At 39.5% G+C, this 17925-nt stretch overlaps 1 protein-coding gene across 8 annotated transcripts in view; it reads left to right on the top strand.

The window, feature by feature from the left end:
- gphnb (gephyrin b) overlaps positions 1–17925 on the top strand; it is a 122204-nt gene that overhangs the window by 56862 nt on the left and 47417 nt on the right. For all 8 annotated transcript variants that reach the window (XM_042220377.1, XM_042220376.1, XM_042220375.1 and 5 more), the window contains exons 7-8: positions 9573–9845; positions 11114–11248. In XM_042220377.1, the coding sequence (XP_042076311.1) occupies positions 9573–9845; positions 11114–11248 (408 nt within the window). The remainder of the gene's footprint in view (positions 1–9572; positions 9846–11113; positions 11249–17925) is intronic.

Raw genomic sequence — 17925 nt, 5'->3', positions numbered from 1 at the left:
TTAGATACCTCTTTGTGATCAAATTCACTTAATGACTGCAAACAGACACACCGACTAGGCAACCTGTGCAAGTGCCTTGTGATTGAAGTGGTCACCCAGAGCTTGAGGATATTGCATACTCATGTCCTGGATGTCACAAGGATGTTACTGTTCTACTTTTAACTTAGTGTAAATGAGCCATTACACTGATTGCATTACTGCTAAGTTGATAAGCAGAATCTTTACAAAGAGCTTCTAAGCAATGACAGGCTCCAAACTCATTAGAACTCAGAAACTCATTAAACTAGTAGTAAATACAACTGCAATCACTGATACAAAAGTCAGAAAACCTGTGATCACTGAAAGATAATCGAATACACCTGTGATTACTAGTAGGTCTATTTGCGTGAACATGAAAATGTCCTTTGTATACCAGAATTGTCTGAACTTTAGTTCTGTGGGTTGCATTAGCATGGCTCCACACGGAAAATAATTTCTAGAAAAGTCTGCTTTTTAGACCTTACAAAGGACGGAAAAGGATGTAGGTGACTTGGTGAACAGATAAAAAGCAGGGGAAACACGACAACAACAGTATGAGCAGTAAAAAAAAACAAGCCATGGCGACACGGCGCAACTCACTTCCTCTCTCTTTACCTCAAAAATGTACGATTAAAAGTTGCTAAATAAAAAGAAACTGATAAATATTGGGAGCACATTCTTTGTCCACATGAGATAAAATTGTTTGGTTTATATGGGATCCAGCATGTTTGGTGCAAGCCAGGGCAAAATGGTCACCAGAAATGAACAGTGCCAACAGTGACGCAATGAACCATTTTGCCCTGGCTTGCAAAACGGTTTAATGAATTAATTTGTGGGTTTGAGTTTATAACTTGTGCATGTGATTTCATATATGTGCTCATATTTGTTTATTGCAATGTAAAACTCTACATACGCTTGTATTTATATATACATGAACAGTGTTGGGCAAGTTACTTTGAAAAAGTAATTAATTATAGTTACTAGTTACTTCTTCAAAAAAGTAACCGACTTAGTAACTGAGTTACAATATTCTAAAAGTAATTAATGACTTGAAAAGTAACTATTGCGTTACTTTAAAAAAACGTTGAACCCTCTGGGGTCCAGGGTATAATTGGCCATTTTTAACTACTTTTGATTTTCCCTCCACAGTTCACCTTTAAAAACTATTTACTTTGCCTTGTTTGGTATCATCCTTTTCAGCACAACCTTACGTGTCTGAATTTACAGTTATGTTTTCATTTTGACATACTGTATTAACACAATTGATCTAAAATCACAAACATGTTTAATGAATCATATTTCATAACCTTAAATACAAATATAAATTGTCAATTTTAAAATCATATGCACAAGTTTTCCAAACAAAGTTATTTGCATCCATTTACCTTGTAAAATAACCATTTCAAACTATTTACAGAAAAATCAGCTGTTCTGCATTCAATAAGATGCCACACAAATTATTTGTGCCACTACAAAAACATAATTTCTGTCCACTATAAAGTGTACTTTTTTTATTGATCCCCGTGGGGAAATTCCTCTCTGCATTTAACCCATTCACCCAGTGAAGCAGTGGGCAGCCATTGGGCGCCCGGGGAGCAGTGTGTAGGGACGGTACCTTGCTCAGGGGTACTTCAGGGTAGCTGTTCAGGGGAATCAAACCCCCGACCTTCCGATTATGGAGCCACCACTCTACCCACTGAGCTATCCCTGCCCTATGGGAGAACATCACAGCCTGATACCTGCAGGTCTGACAGCAGCAGGTGTATCACTGCTCCTGTTTCTACCTGGAGACAGCAGTCACCTCATTGTTCTGACACACAACACAAAACTATCCACAACACTAAACACTAACTACACAAGACAACACATTAACTACACACCCCAAACACGCTAAACGTCACAAATCTCTCACATCTGAAAACTTGCTCTCTCTCTTTTTCTGCTGTCTCTCTCTCTCTCGCCGTCACTCCTAAAACTTCCCCTGTTGTTTTTTTTGGGTTTTTTTCTCTCATAAGCAGAGAGTGCTTGCTAGCGCTGTCCTTAGACAGTAAACGCGACTAAGCTATTGAGGAAAAAACACCGCTTATATATTGTTTATCATGACTCTGGTTTTACGTGGCCTATCAACACAATTTAAAAACTGGTAAATCATCATGTTGTTGCTTTGTCTTTAAGTGGTCATTTGATTGGCTTACCACGACTACTTTATTCTTCCTCAGTCAAACAGCAGCACTCATGCGATCGTTTTGCCCCCTTAGCTCCAGGTGTTGTGCCAGACAGTGATCGTGATTACCGTCCGCAGGAGCGCGCACAGCTGCTTGAAGCTGTAGCGCCCAGATTACTTACAGCTACTACCGTGCAACTGATATAAGATGCGGTAAGCTGAACACAGCTTCAACCTTCTGTTTGTTGAAAAATAGTAACGGACAGCATTTTGTTGTTAGTAACTGTAACGGCATTGTAACAATAGAAATAGTAATTAGTTAGATTACTCGTTACTGAAAAAAGTAACACCGTTAGTTACTTGTAACGCCGTTATTCCCATCACTGTACATGAATTTGTTTTCACCTACTGCTGTCTCCTTCTCGACCTTCTTCACCCTCTCCGCCTTGCTCACCTGCACATCTATCTCTGTCTCGTTACACGCCCGCATCTCCTGATCGATTTTAGTATTTCTTTCAATCAATTACACCACCTCTCCCCATCTGCTGCCATATTAGTGTCTCCCTGAACAACCTCCAGTTAAAGTTAACGGTACAGGAAGCCCATTGCGGGCTTTTATTACAATGATCTCCTGTCATAAAGATAACAGGGATGTCCAGCTGAGCCAGCCGGACGAAGCCCCTTGTGTCCGACTGTCAGCTGCATACCTTTTAGCTCCTCATTTAGTCTCTTTGGCCTCATTTATGCTGCAGATATAATCCAAAGCATGTCCATTTGCAGCATTTACATATCAAGTTTTCAGCTAAATACTTTAGATCTTTCTTTTTTTTGTACAGTGAATTATTAAAATGTGTTGTTGATGCTTTAATTCTGTCTCCACTGTAAAGAGACTTTGAAATAATGGTGATGAGAACATAGTTTTACCCTCAGAGCCAGTAAGCTGGTAGTCTTCTATGGACTGTGTTCTGTAACTGCTTTTTATAAATACATTCTGACTAAAGTAGAAATACTTTTGATATGAAAATGACATGAAAGGGTGCTCCAGTGATTTGCCAGTGGTACTTTTTTTTATTATGTTTCAATAATCACAAGACATGAAAAAACAGAAGCAGCTTGGAAATCGGTATCTTCCATGATGCCGCTCAGTAGCATGCTACTTTTGGACTCTTGTGACAACCTTGTTATCCTTCCTTCTGGGTGCAGTATTAACATTTTTGCTTAGGCATCATAATTTAGGCAACAGTGTTTTTCTTCTCACATCTAGTCTAATAGAAGCTTTATATGTTAGATTCAAACTGTAATTGATAGGAAACTGATCATTACCATATAACTGCAGGTTGCTGTTGCTCTCTTCCCCCAAATTTCCATTCGTGTTGGAGTGTGGAGACATGTTATGTATTCTCAAACGGTGCTACTTAAGTGCTACATAAAAGAATAACTTAGCAAAAGTTACACTACAGTTGGAAAGTGAACAATTTTATTTCTTTCATTTCATGCTGACTTCATCATTAAAATATATGCTAATAATATTGTTGGTAACAATGTTTCAAACCATAGTGAGAAAGCCATTTCTGCACAGTGCAATGACATTTTTGTCCAGTGGGCGAATTTTGTTTTAGTTTCTTACTGAAAGCAAAACCTGCAGAGCTGATGCAAATTAATTTAGCTATATATCATTTCAACATGGATTTACACCTTCTTATTGTAGCCATACACTGTTTAACATTTTCACCTCTCATTTCTGACAACTAATCATTTGAATTCCTTTTTGCTTTATCTATGCGTGTACAGTCATGAGCACAGCCCATGATAGAATAGTCTTTCTAGCTGAGGCCTTACATTTGACTCAAGAATATCTGGTCTAGAAGATGCTTTGTAGGCGACTCAATATCTGCAAGGTGTCCTAGTCCTGTAGCTGCAAAACAAGCCCAAATCATCACCACTCAACCACCATGATTGACAGAATGCGGTGTTTGTGCTGATATGTTGTGTTTGGATTTTACCAAATGTGGTGCCAAACATTTCTACTTTTTCTAATCTGTCCAAAGGAAATTGTTCGAGTTGTGCACAAGATTTGACTTTGTTCAAATCTTGTGGTGTGTCCAGATGCGACTTTACAAATCTAAGCCATGCTGCATGTTCTTTGTAGAGATTTTCTCCATTAGCATTTAACATGCTAACTGAGGCTTTAGAGTCTGAGATGTAGGCATTTTGTTTTTTGCAGTCTCTTAGCATTACACAGTCTGTTTTTGGAGTAATTTTGCTACCACTATCTTTCACTTCTGGGAAGATTGTGGCATTATATTAACACACACCTGAATGATCCAGACAACCAAACTGCCAAAATCTCTACATTTGCTGGTTATAAATTAATGCATGGAAAATATGCAAAAGCTTTATTTTTCACACAGTGTATGTATGCATATTTCGAAGACTGGGTGTGTCCACTGTCCTGTACAGAAGTAATTACATTGTTGAACAATGTAATTACTTAGTGATGATGGGAAGGAAGAATTTCCTTTTAAAAGGAAGACCCTTCGGCAGACCAGACCAGATGGGGCGCTATGTATGGAGTCTGGTTGAGTGATGAAGGGAAAGAGAAGTGAAAAATGTTGCATGGATGTTGAACTTTCAGCTATCAGCCCCCTCACCTGTGGAAACAGCTCCCAGTTGTGGTTCAAGGGGCAGATAATCTCTCTACTTTTTAGATTATGCTTCAAACTTAAATTTTTTAACAGATTTTAGAGATGGAGCTGGATTAGGTGGCCCTGTATCATCCCTTACTTATGTTACTATATGCTCAGGCTGCTGAGGTCCCATCATACATTAAGATTATTTTCTCACCTCCACAAGTTTCTGCCATTATGCATTTGCAAGCCACCACTGGCTCCCATAGTTTATGTTTTGTCTTTGACTACCCATGCACTTCTTTTTTCACTTTTCTTTCTTTCATTCATCAACCAGACTTGATAGATGGCTCTCCATTCAGTCCTGTCTTCTGAACGGTTCTTCCTTTATAAAAACGGGGTTCTTCCTGGCCACCATCACCAAGTTTTATAATAAATATTAATCATTTATAGGCATTATAATATTTACTTACAGGGGCTTAATTGTCTAATTTTTGAAGAGGTTTTTTCAAAATGATTTGGGGAAATTAAGACTTTCGCAAGGCAAGCTGTTCAAGCATCCATTTCCTGTTAAGTAAACATAATTTTACATAATTCAAAGTCTGCAAGTCCAACTCAGTGTTAAAGCAGAAAGAAATAGGCTATTTGGTTTGTTTGCATGTGTGAGGCTATGGACAGCTTTCCTTTTAGGTTTTGTGAAAGAGAAGCGGTAGCAAAAAAGTGCCTGCAAGTTTCCAGACTAAAAGAATAAAATTACAAGATACACATGGAGTGAGATTTTCAGCCTATTTTCAGGACGTGAATCAAAAGTCAGTCCCCTCTTTAGAGTACATTTTTTCTACTGCTTTGGAGCTTTGACCACAGTTGTGTTTAGGTTCTGTCCTGTTGCCCTTTTAGCCTCTGTTCATTACGTCTCATTTACGTAATGAACATTGCATTTCTGTTTAATTTAATTCAGTGCTGGCACTTACCGATAACGAAGATAACATCAAGATAATAGTCCATGAGATCTTTAAGATCTCTCTGAATCTCTCTCTCTCCTCTACCCCAAAACTCTTTATCTCTTGAGATCTCATCCACTCTCATCTCACTCACTACTTTTCTCTCTCCTTCCATCTTCCTGTCATCCTTTCTCACCCTTTCTCAGAACAGCAATGCCTTCCCCTCTTCCTCCATGCCTCTTTCTCTCTCCTGCTCGTGTTTCTGATCTGTTGGTAGGGATTCTGCTCTTTAGTGTTCTTGACAGTTACTCTCCTCCAGGACAAAACAGAGAATAAGAGCAGAAAAAAACCACTCCTAATGTAGCTAAACAAAAGAAAGAAAGAAAAACTTCCCAGCATGTATTAAATGTGCAAAACTGTAAAGGATGAATATATCCAGGCTCTTGACACAATCCTCACTCATTCTTTAGTGGAGTCCATCCTCTGTACATCTCAAACCCACCCAGTCCTTCTCTCTGCATCCTCCAGACATGCTCAGATGTAGGCTTCAAACTCAGCAGCGAGAGACATAAACAGCCTTCATTTTGCTGAGGGGTTTTGGAGGAAAATGCATGCGAGAGATGGGGATGTAGGGTGTAAAGGTTAGCTTGCGGCTACGCAACAGGACAGACTAGCTTTCATCTACTGTTTTGAGTCCTCCTGCCTGGCTTTTTTTATGTTTATGCACATTGGTGCTGAGAATGCTGTCTCAGTAATGCATGAATTGCAGTTTGGATTTATGAAATTTGAATTCAGTCAAGCTGAGGTTAGCATTATCAGATTTAATGCGGATTCCGATATGTACACATTAAAACAGACAGTGGAGTGGAAGAGTTGCCCCGAAAGCCCATTCACGGGCAGTGTAAAGTGTGGGGGCGATTAATAATGTATCTTCTCCATGCTTGAAATACACAGGAAGATAAATAATTTCACAGATTAGCTCTTGTCTTGGGAGTGAAGAGAATGGAGCGTTTAGCCGACAAGCCCACAGGCACATTGACACACACATACATGGAGACATTGGAGAAGGAAACTGGGATGGATGCAGAGAGGAAGTACCAGAGCAAAAGCCAATAGACGTGTAGCCAGGGAGAGGAACTGTGATTTCCTCAAATGAAATCTTTGTGCCTCAAGCAGGTCGCACCTCTGTGTGTCATATGGTCAGTAGTTTGCACCCGAAAATCTCACAAACTGTATATTACGGAAATGCTTTCCTCACATGTTTAAGGCATGTTTTCTCCAGGAGCCTTCTGTCTGCGGGAATGTCAATGCATCACTTCCTGCACGTTTGACTGTCATAACTATGATAATACGTTGCTCCCACCTTTTACCTAAATAAACTTTTACTCTCAGTACTGAGTGAAAGCCTTGAATCATCACTCAATTATTTATTTACTGTTGGGAAAATGGGAACTACGGGCAGGGAATTATTAAAAGATATGTGAACATACATGGACAAACAAGCAAAAAGTGAGTTTGTATAATTGTAGTGAGTTTGAAAGTCAATATTTGGTTTGACCATATTGAACTCTCTTATGCAAGCCTTCTTCTAATTTCTTTAATTAGTCTTCAGGATTAGTTTTCCAGGCTTCTTGAAGGACATTCAAAGCTTTTTTTTTATGGATGTCGGCTACCTTTTGGTTTTTTCTCTGTCAAGATGATCTGACACTGCTTCAATAATGTTGAGGTTTGGGCTCCAGTGAGACCAGTCGATGACTAATAGTGCTCCATTGCATCTTTTTTTTTCCAGGTATGCTTTTACTGCGTTGGCAGTGTGTTTGGGATCATTGTCATGCTGAAAATTAAGATTTTGCAAATCAAATACTTTACAGATATTATTACATGATGGATTAAATTTTCAAATTTAGATTATTTACTGCATAAGACCTGTTGCCCCTAATATTCAGTCAGTTCTTGAGTAATTTGGCATAACTCAGCCTTTTTTCCATGTTTCCCTTCCTTAAGAATGGCTGACAGCTTCCATTGAGGCCATTTGTGATGAAGCTTCAGGGAACAGTAGATGGATCCACTGAAGGGCCAGATGCATCTCTCAGGTCCTGGGTCAGGCACTTCTTGGATATTTTTCGTAGTTCTTAAGACCGTGGCTTTAAGATGCAGATTCCAGTTTCTTCAAATTTTAAAGGACAGAACAGGGCCAATTTTTGACTAAAAGTTATTTGGGAATCACCTTGTTGGTGTCCGACTGTGATATATTCAGTAATAATTGGCTAAATATACAATTTGAAAAAAGGTTATTGCTAAGTTGGTTCATTGCTGGGTCTTCTCTTGAGTTAGATGGTTGTTTTATGCTTGTATAAATCATAGGCCAGTGTTAAACGGCTTAAGAAACAAAAAAATGGTCATGGACTGGACTGAAATGAGTGAAAAAGCAACTAATGTTCAGCGAAAAACTGGGAGACCTTCAGCAAGTTTGGAGAACTATTTCTCAAGACCACTTTGTATGTATGGCACCTTGGAAGCAAAAACTAAAGAAATGTAGGATGGCTTGAGACTTTTAAACAATATTGTAATATTCAGATTACAGAATACATGGCCCAAAATGTAGTTTGTAACATATTCTGTTAAGTTACTTAATGTGAGTAACATATTCTGAATACTTTGGGTTACTTTACATATTGTCATACTTTTTACAACTACATGAATGTACTATTGCTGTGTGATTTATTACTGTGACTGAAGGCTACTCGCCACCTAGCTAACGTTGTTAGCTGGTGTTAGCTGAGGTTAGTTCATAGACCGCAGACTGCTAGTTGCAAATAATCCTCTGCAGTTCTGAAAGCAATACCAACTAGATCTTTAAATCTTAATATAAAATGAGTAACAGTAGGGTGGACATTAGGTAAGGCTGCGCTTTTTGCAGTGATCTCGTATAGAAAACTATGTCTTTACCAGTATTATGTTTTCTTCTGTCTTCTTTCAGAACTGCACATGATTATTTACAGCTAGCAGGTTGTAATGCACCACATAACCCAGGTACCTACCACAACCAAAACAAGGAGGTTTTAGTAAGCTAACATTAGTTTTTAGAAAAGAACTTACTTCCAGATGTTTCTTTAGGTTGGAGGTGGAGTCTTTTGACGCTGAGAGCAGCTTGGTTGCTGGCAAACAGTTGCATTGAGTTTGCATTGCACGCTCAGATTTCCTGTCAGAGCCTTTATTTGCATATTTGTTTGGGTTTCCGACAATGCGTGGAATTACCAAAATTAGAGAGGGGATATGAAACAGGAAAAGACCGCAGTGTAATACATTTATTTCAACAAGGTAACAGTAACGGAATAAAGTTACTCATATTTTGTATTTTAAATACATATCACCGCTACATGTATTTCGTTACTCCCTAACACTGTTAATATTTAAGTTAATCTTTAACATTTTTATCATGTATTTTCTACATTAAAAGCCTCCAAGCCTAAGAACATCATGTTCACACTGTAATTTTGAGAATATTGGCAGTCCTGTATGACCTGGAAATGTTGAGTTTAACTAGCACTACTTCAATGTTGATTTAAAAGTACAGGAAGAGAAAACGTAATCTAATTAGTGGGGAAAAAACAACATGGGTTTGAAAAACTGATACAGAAATGTGTGAAAGAAGTCAACTGTAAATCTGTTCTTTCACCGACAGAAAAGGTCCTTCAGGTTCAGGTCATAACACTCAAATGTGTTCAACCAACCTTCACTTTCTTCATGCTGGCAGCTATTAGATGAGATTGTGCCATGATTTAAACCCTCATTAGGACAACTGTGCTTAATCTGTTCCAGGAATGCTTCCAGTTCATCCTTCCAGCGCTGCCGCACGCCATCGACCTTCTTCGGGACGCAGTGGTGAAGGTAAAGGAGGCAGCAGACGAGCTGGAGGACTTGCCTTCACCACCACCGCCCCTCTCGCCACCTCCAAACAGTTCGCCACGCCGCCAGACAGAGGATAAAGGTGTGCAATGTGAGGAGGAAGATGAGGAAAAGAAGGACAGCGGTGTGGCGTCCACCGAGGACAGCTCCTCCTCCCACATAACCGCCGCATCCATTGCCGCCAAGGTACCAGGACAGAGAAGAGGAGAGGGGAGGCTTGGTTGTTCCATAAAAATGACATTTTTCTCAGATATGATTTCATCCATTTCATCGTCATTACGTGTTCACGTCATTCATAGAAGATAATGTTAAAGTAGTACTTTCAGTACCAGTAAATTGTTGAACATAATAACTGAATATAACAAAGCCTGTGCCAGTGAGATGTAATTATAAAAATTACGTAAATAGCAATTGCAAAGTATATTTTTCTGATCTTTCTTTGAAGTTGAGAGTTCAAATAGAAAACAGTTATGCACAATTGCTGCTCATCCAGGCAGATAAGATAGTGCCATGATATTTATTTTTTGCAGACACTCTATATGGACAATACTGGGCCATATTGCATCATCATTGAATTCACTTGTTTTCAGTCCCCTTGCCACAGGTGTGTAAAATAAAGCATCTAGCTATGTCTTTACAAGCCTTTGAGAAAGAATGGATCTTTCTAAAGATCTCTAAACCTCCTGTAGCATTAACATCAGCATTACAACACCAACTGTCCCTTCCCAGACGCCCTAACGCCCACTCACATCTTGTGTCAGTTGATCTCAATAAGTCACACGATTGGATGAGGCACAGTCTCACAATGGTTTCACCCGAAACCTCTGCTGATAATGACCCACACCCTTTTTCACACCTCGATGAGGTGCATGATCAATACTGGGTCAACGATCCTCTTAGGCGACAACTCATGCTAGCGCTTAAAAATTGGACTCTCCACCATTTAGTCTCAGAAATGAAGAAGCTTCTTGGATGAGACGTACAACGTAAAGAAGCTCCTCAGATAACTTTAACATATCATGGTGTTGTGACTGTCTGCCTTTGTGTTTGTGTGTGTGGGTTTGTGTATACTCTGTGCATTCACATGTAACATCAAGTACGTCTCCATACTCCTCCAGTCTGCAGCCTGGACCCTGCTTAATGACTCCATTCTCAGTCTAACATCTCATCTCATTGTCCAGTCATAGATTGATCTTGGTAAGACTCCACCAAACAGCCACAATCAATGTTCTTTTTAAAAGGTCCAATTTTTCTCTAGCATTTTATTAAAAATGTTGAAAGACTTTGTCCTCACGGTCATGTTACATGTATATAGGTTTGTAGGAATTATTCATGCGCAGCTTTTTGAATTTTCAATGTCAGGATGTGTGCTATGGGTTCATGGTATGTGTGTGTATGTGCGTACGTGGTGTTTATATGCATGTGCGTTTGTGTTTGGGTGTATGTAATCTTAGATCCCAGATTCCATTATCTCGCGGGGTGTGCAGGTGTTGCCCAGGGACGCGGCCTCTCTCAGCACCACGCCCTCAGAGTCACCCCGTGCCCAGGCCACCTCCCGCCTCTCTACCGCTTCTTGTCCCACACCCAAAGTAAGTAAGCATACAGTACACCCAGTGGCACGCATCGGCATGTAATTACACTAGCAGGGAATCTAAAATGCTACGTTAACCATCAGCCGTATAAGGTTTGCAGCTCAGTTGTGAAGAGAACACATCTAGAAAAAAACAGACTTAAAGCAAGCGAGCGAACAATACCGGTAATCCTAAGCAAACTTGGAGGAACTTTACCAAAGCTGAGCTTTAGCTCTTGCTGCTCATGGACTTATCATTCAGATAGAATTTTCGCTAGATAAGCTCAGCAGCTGTTTATAAAGCTGTTATATGAAACAGGATTGCTTTTCATGGAAAATGCAGCTATCTTTACAACCTATAGCTTAATTAACTTATTTAACAGTCACCCAAGCTCTGTTTAAAAGATCAAATGCTTTCTAGCACACATTAATTCTTAGCCCGGTTCATATAATCTATAAAAAATGTTTGGTAGCCAACATAACTCTGGTTCTCTGAGAACCGAGTGAGGTATCTTACTGTGGGAAGTAAAACGGGGTCTGCTGGATTCTGCTGTGACTAGCTGCTGTCTGGCAACACGTGACTCTGTGGGAATTTGAAAAAGGTTGCACAGCAGCTAAATAAATCTGGTTTGTTCTTCGTTCTACATGTCTGGGTTTAAAATGCATCTTGAGGTTCTCAAAGGACCACTTAGTGACATCACAGTAGCTGCATCCATCTTTGATATACAGTCCATGATTTTTTTGAACGTTAGTAGCAGCCAGTGAACATAGACAGAAATACACAAGAAGAAGAAAAATTGTGTACAATTTGATTCACAATATGTGCATGTAGAGGGGAAACTCGCTTGGAAAGAATGTTTTCGATGGTGCCTACATTGTTCAAAGCACTTTTCAAGGTTTCTTTGGTTAAGTACTTCCACTTTTTTATATTCAGGTTTTCCGCAAATTGTCTAATTTATTCTTAACGTTTAAGCCAAAATGACATACAGATATTAAAACTGGTATGAACACAGTAGTGACAGCTACTGAGCTTGAATGTCAGCAAGCTGCAGACATTGACTGAACTCTTGAAAAAGCTGGTAAGTAGATCTTGAGTGTTTTTGTCAAGGTCAAGAGAAAACTCTAATGCTTTATGGTTGGTTCAGTTCCTAAAGCACCTCTAAATCTTATTGTAAATACTAATTGTAAATGTAATTCAACCCAAGCCCCAAATCAGATTGTGTACTTGGTTCTCACTGGGAGAGAAGTACAAGGACATGCACTTCCAGCAACACATATGCATGCTCACACAAACAAACAAAGGCCGCCCCTAGCCCATTTTTCCCTTCTGCTCAGCCCTACTGTTCGTCTCCCACAGCTCAGTTGTATTTGTCATGCCCTGACTCAAACATTTAATGCTTATAGACTTGTACAGGAATAGGAATACTGGACAAAACCAAGAGTTCATCATATTATTTCTTTTTAATATAGAGAGGAATATGTTTTCTTAAAATCTTTATTTTTTGCATCTTCCACAATTAAAATCTGATTATTAGTAAATGTGATCTTGTGTAAAATGATTATGTTGTGTAAACAGCGCACACACACTTCAATGACCGGTTTCAGTGTCACAGCATCATAAGTATCTGTGTTTCTCTGTATGTTTTGTGTTTGCTTCTATGTGTTTTATATGTTTATGTGTGAGTGTGTTTATGGAGACAGCAGGTTGTGGTTTTTTATGCTTGGATGCTAACAGTATTATTTAGCAGGTTTCACTGCAGTTTTATGCACTTGCTCTGGGCTTGCTTTAATGGGATACTTGAACATGTCGTCTATATGTATTCCCATTTTTTTTTCCCCTGGCATTGTCTCGTTGTGGCTATTTAACTGAACATTTGCACAATTATTTGTGAAAAGACTGTTTTAACTGATCTCTCCTGCAGGTTTTTAAAATGCCAAATGGTGTCAAGTCTCTCTTTCTGTCTCTCTATTCTCTCTCTCTCTCACCTCATCTGTCAGTGTCGCGTCTCCGTGTGTCTCCCGGACAGCAGGCAGGTGCCATGGGAATAGATGAGTGGGGTTGCCATGGGAACAGAGGGATGGGATGTTAGCAAAGGAGGGAGGGCGGGTGCATAGATGGGTCATGCAACTGAGGAAGCAGCCATGAACAGTGCTCTCTCTTTCTGTTGTGCTGTGTTTGGGTGTACATGGAGTGGTGAAAGGTCAGACAGGCAATAAATCATTGCAAGTAATTTCTAACAGGCTTGTTAGATATGTAGATATTTAAAGATATTTGCAAGTATAAATAAGCAGCAAGATGTGAGGCAGTGAGAAGTTAGTCATGACATGGTGTAGTGAGTAAGGATTCTGTTAAATCTATTTGGTGAAAATGAATCTTGAAAATATTCATCCTCCCAAGAGGCCACTGAGCAAGGCACTGTAGGTCTGAGGTTAATAACTTTGAGAAGATGGTATGTGAATATCAGTTCTTTGGTGAAACACACTTCCTTGTCTCTGGGTTTTATTATTTTGTGTGTAAATATGAACACACTAGCACTAAACTTAGAAATACAGTTTCTGATTGGTAAATGGCCTGTATTTATATAGCGCTTTTACTAGTCCCTAAGGACCCCAAAGCGCTTTACATATCCAGTCATCCACCCATTCACACACTGGTGATGGCAAGCTACATTGTAACCACAGCCACCCTGGGGCGCACTGACAGAGGCGAGGCTGCCGGACACTGGCGCCACCGGGCCCTCTGACCACCACCAGTAGGCAACGGATGAAGTGTCTTGCCCAAGGACACAACGACCGAGACTGTCCAAGCCGGGGCTCGAACCGGCAACCTTCCGATTACAAGGCAAACTCCTAACTCTTGAGCCGCGATCGCCCTTCTTCTCCTCTTTCTTTCGCTGACCCTAGAAAAATTCCTAATGTTTTATCATTGCTTTATCATTCTTTTTTAACCTAAAAGGGCCCATAACTTACAAAATGAGTATTATGCTGTTATGAATAAAACTGAAAAACAATGATTGAAGCCGTAAGTCCATTATGGAAATTGTTTTTCACTGTATTAAATCAGATGAGAGGGAGGGTATTTTACTTTGCTTTTCAGATACGCTTCAGATACGCTTATCACTTATGCATGGTCTATAGGTGTAATCCACACTTTACTCATTTTTGTTGCGTTCCTCTCCAGATTTCCTATTGATCTGGTCCACAGCTTGTAGTGATCGCAGCCTATCCCGCTGATCACATTTAGAGAGCCAAGGTGTTTTTGACCTCGACTGAGCCACAGAGTGTGGAGCCGTAAATAATTGGACAGTGGGGAGCTTTAATGCTGCTGTTGGCTCCACTAATGCATCGAGGTAGCCCTCACCCCATTCCTTTTCCGCAACACCCAAGCACACGTGTGTCTCCACCTTTCTTTGCGAATGACCCCATTTGAGTTATCGCCAGCTTGTCATGATCACATTCCGGCCATATTACTCAGGGTTTGTGTGTACTGTGCATGCCTGGGAATGTGTGTTTTTGTGAATGGCAGATAACAGGCAGTTAATGGCTTTTCTAGGTACAGCTTTTAGCTTGTTTAGATTCTGACATGAGCTTTTACCCAGCGACAAGCTGCCATATGTTCTTTGAAATTCCCACATTGCAAGCGGCTGCTGACAGTATGTACACACTGTCCCTAGAGCCACAGCCAGAATGGCTCTGTTCACTGATGCATTTCATGTGCCACTGTGGGCTGTGTTAGTTTGTTAGCTAGGTCTTGTTGGCAAGGCTGTGTGGTTGCTTTGAGAAGAAAAGGTATGAAGTAGGTCTTAATCTTGTCACTGCCCGAGCTGCTGCTGCGTTTTCTGTACATGCCAATCCGACACCTCAGCTCACAGAGCGAAACAGAAGCAAAAGGGCCACTTATTTTTTGCCAAATAGAAACGTGTATAAATCCACAGAGGTGGTGTGTTAGCACTTTAAGTTCAGGTCACATTTGTCAAGTTATGACACTATGCATGCAGTCTTATTTGTTTTTAAGGGGACAGCAAATGTGTTTGCAATAATGAAGTCACTTTTAAATGTGCACATCAACACCGTGTGTGTGAGTTTGGATCCTGCACGCATGGATTCGCTGCTAAGTATAAAGTCTGTGCGTAAGTGCAGCGTGTGGAACGAACTGATGGTCAGACCTGTGTGTCTGCTGCAGCACGGCAACTTGGAATGCACACAAACACTGCATGTAATAAATTTTGACTCACATCCTCCAGACAGAAGGTGTCTGTGTTGCTCTCACACGCCCCACACAGCATACAGCCCAGGAGCAACTTTACAAACCATTCATGTAACCAGATTTCTGTCTCTGTCATACGGTTTCTTAATTGCGCGCACACAGAAAGATGCCACATGCACATGCACAAGATGTACGGAGAGTAGTTGTACCCTTCCACTCTTGTGAGCATTTAGTACAGTTACGTAACGGTGAGTTTGGATTAATGAACCATATGGGAGATAAGGCTTTGATTCAGAGGATGGCTGACAATGTGTGTGTGTGTGTGTTTTGCCAGTGTTTTCTGGGGTTGTGTCTCCTGTTCTTATTCTCACTTAAGTGGTTAGTTAGTTAGTTAGGCTTTTTATGTTCATTTGTATAAAGTTTGGGAGGTTTTTTTCTTGCTGTTATTTTGGTTTTTGTAGAGGCATAGTCTCTTAAAATCCCTGGAGCTGTTGCTGTAGCAAGTTGATATGTAAGTAGATTCTCTGTGTTTTATGCAGCAGTCACAGCAGGTTTCATTTCTGCATGAACATTTGGCTGAACTCAAAGTGTCTGAAATCATTTCTGTTTGATTTCTGGGTAGCATCACATTTGCTGCCAATATTGACTGGAAGCAATATCTGAAGCAATATCTAATGTAACCTTGATAATCCAGTATAATACTCCTGTCACTGATTCATCAGTCATCCAATAAAAGCGCTAAAATTCCCCAGTAAGGAAAGTATGAAGTGGTTAATGAGTATTTACTTCGTGGCTGCTCTTACTCTCATCTATTGATTACCTATCGGTAGATTGAGTTGAATTGAGTTGTTCAAAACTCAGCACCAAAAACGAGGACGTAATATTTCATTTACATTGTGAGGTTGTTTTCTTGTTGGTAAAAGACTTTTATAATCACTGCCGTCTTTTGGCGCTATTGCCAGTAGTTCTTTATGGAATTGAATATTTTAGTATTGAATTAAAGTTTCACCTCCTTTTTAAAATAATACTCCTGCCTTAGAGTGGCTGCTGCCCTTACTGTACATCTACACTCCCCTTTCCATCAGAGCTTTCGTCTTGATCGCCACGCATTTTCCAGAGCCAATATTATTTACCGTCAATATATTGTATACTGTTCCAAACATCCCATCAGCTTGTCAGATTTGGGCATTTATTTTGATTAAAATATTCAATGCTCTCACTTTCAGATGGTGCCTTTGCACAGGTGCTGGCTGAGCACCTAGAGGACACTGCCTCATTCGACCCTGGTCCTATAGCATTTTTTTTTTTTTATTAGTGGTTTGATGTATGGCTTTGGAGCCAAAGCCAGGGCTTATGGAAATCACGTCCTCCTCTGCAATGTAGGACATGAGTCACTTTGCATCCCAAACCACTTCGGTAACCTTCACCGTGGATATTTGACATTCAGCTCACTGCTGCAGACCAACAAGGAATATTAATGTACACATGAATGCAATCAATTTAATTACAGTAAATTTAATTACCAGTTAACTGTTAGTTTGCCAATTGATCGTGGAAAATGGGAAAACATCTTCATCGAAGGTTCAGAGAGGCAAATTTATGAAAGAAATAATGGGTCATTCAAACCAACACGAGCCTTCTGCTCAACCTTCTCCAATTTGCATAAAAGCTTTATGGTGCAAAGTTTATACATATATAATGATTGGTGTGAAATTTCAGCTTCATATATTAAATCATTTTCATGATCACAAAAACAAAAGAAATTACATTTTCATTCAACTTTCTTGTTGTATTGAGCAAATATGACAAGTTTTACAACAAAAATAAAATTCTCAGAGTGTCTGTCAAAATAGAGTAAAAGTATGGACTCTAACTATAGCTCAGAAAATAATATACTTAAATATGTGAGTAATATGCATTTTCAAGACCTGGGTCATTCGATTTTTACACCGTTTCCGCTCCATTATCTCTGATTTGTCCATAGCTGTCATTATCGTACCATCTAGAACAGTGTTATATTCAGATTATATCATCTATCAATATTTTTGTTTTTGTGGTACAACACAACTCGTCATTTTAGCTTAAAATAGCATGAAATTTAAATGAAAGTGGGTTGTTTTGGGGTTTTTTTCATTTTTGTGTCCTAAAAATTTCATGTTAAAAAGTATTCGACATGCTTTATTTTACAGTATGAGATTTTATGAGAAATCCAACTATATATCATTCAGACATTGTCACTAGTTGTCTTTTGCTGTGTTAGTGTGTACTGTAATAGGGAACTTTGCAGGAGTGCTGGATGTTTTTTGGTTTGTTTGTTTGTTTGTTTTTTCATATTTTAACTAGCCAATATTCAGACTTTTTTATGTATCTAAATCACAGATTCTGATTCATTTTGAAGCTAAGAAAGACCAGTGAAAATTTCAGCCTTTTATATTTAAGAGTTTTTGAGATATGCGTGCTCAAACATTGCAGCAGATTTCAGTGTGGGG

The sequence above is a fragment of the Haplochromis burtoni genome, unplaced genomic scaffold (genome assembly GCF_018398535.1).
Source record: "Haplochromis burtoni strain Fernald_Lab_line unplaced genomic scaffold, NCSU_Asbu1 Contig_47, whole genome shotgun sequence".
Classification (NCBI taxonomy): domain Eukaryota; kingdom Metazoa; phylum Chordata; class Actinopteri; order Cichliformes; family Cichlidae; genus Haplochromis; species Haplochromis burtoni.
Note: the sequence above shows the minus strand (reverse complement) of the source record. Positions and strands in the feature narration are given on the sequence as shown.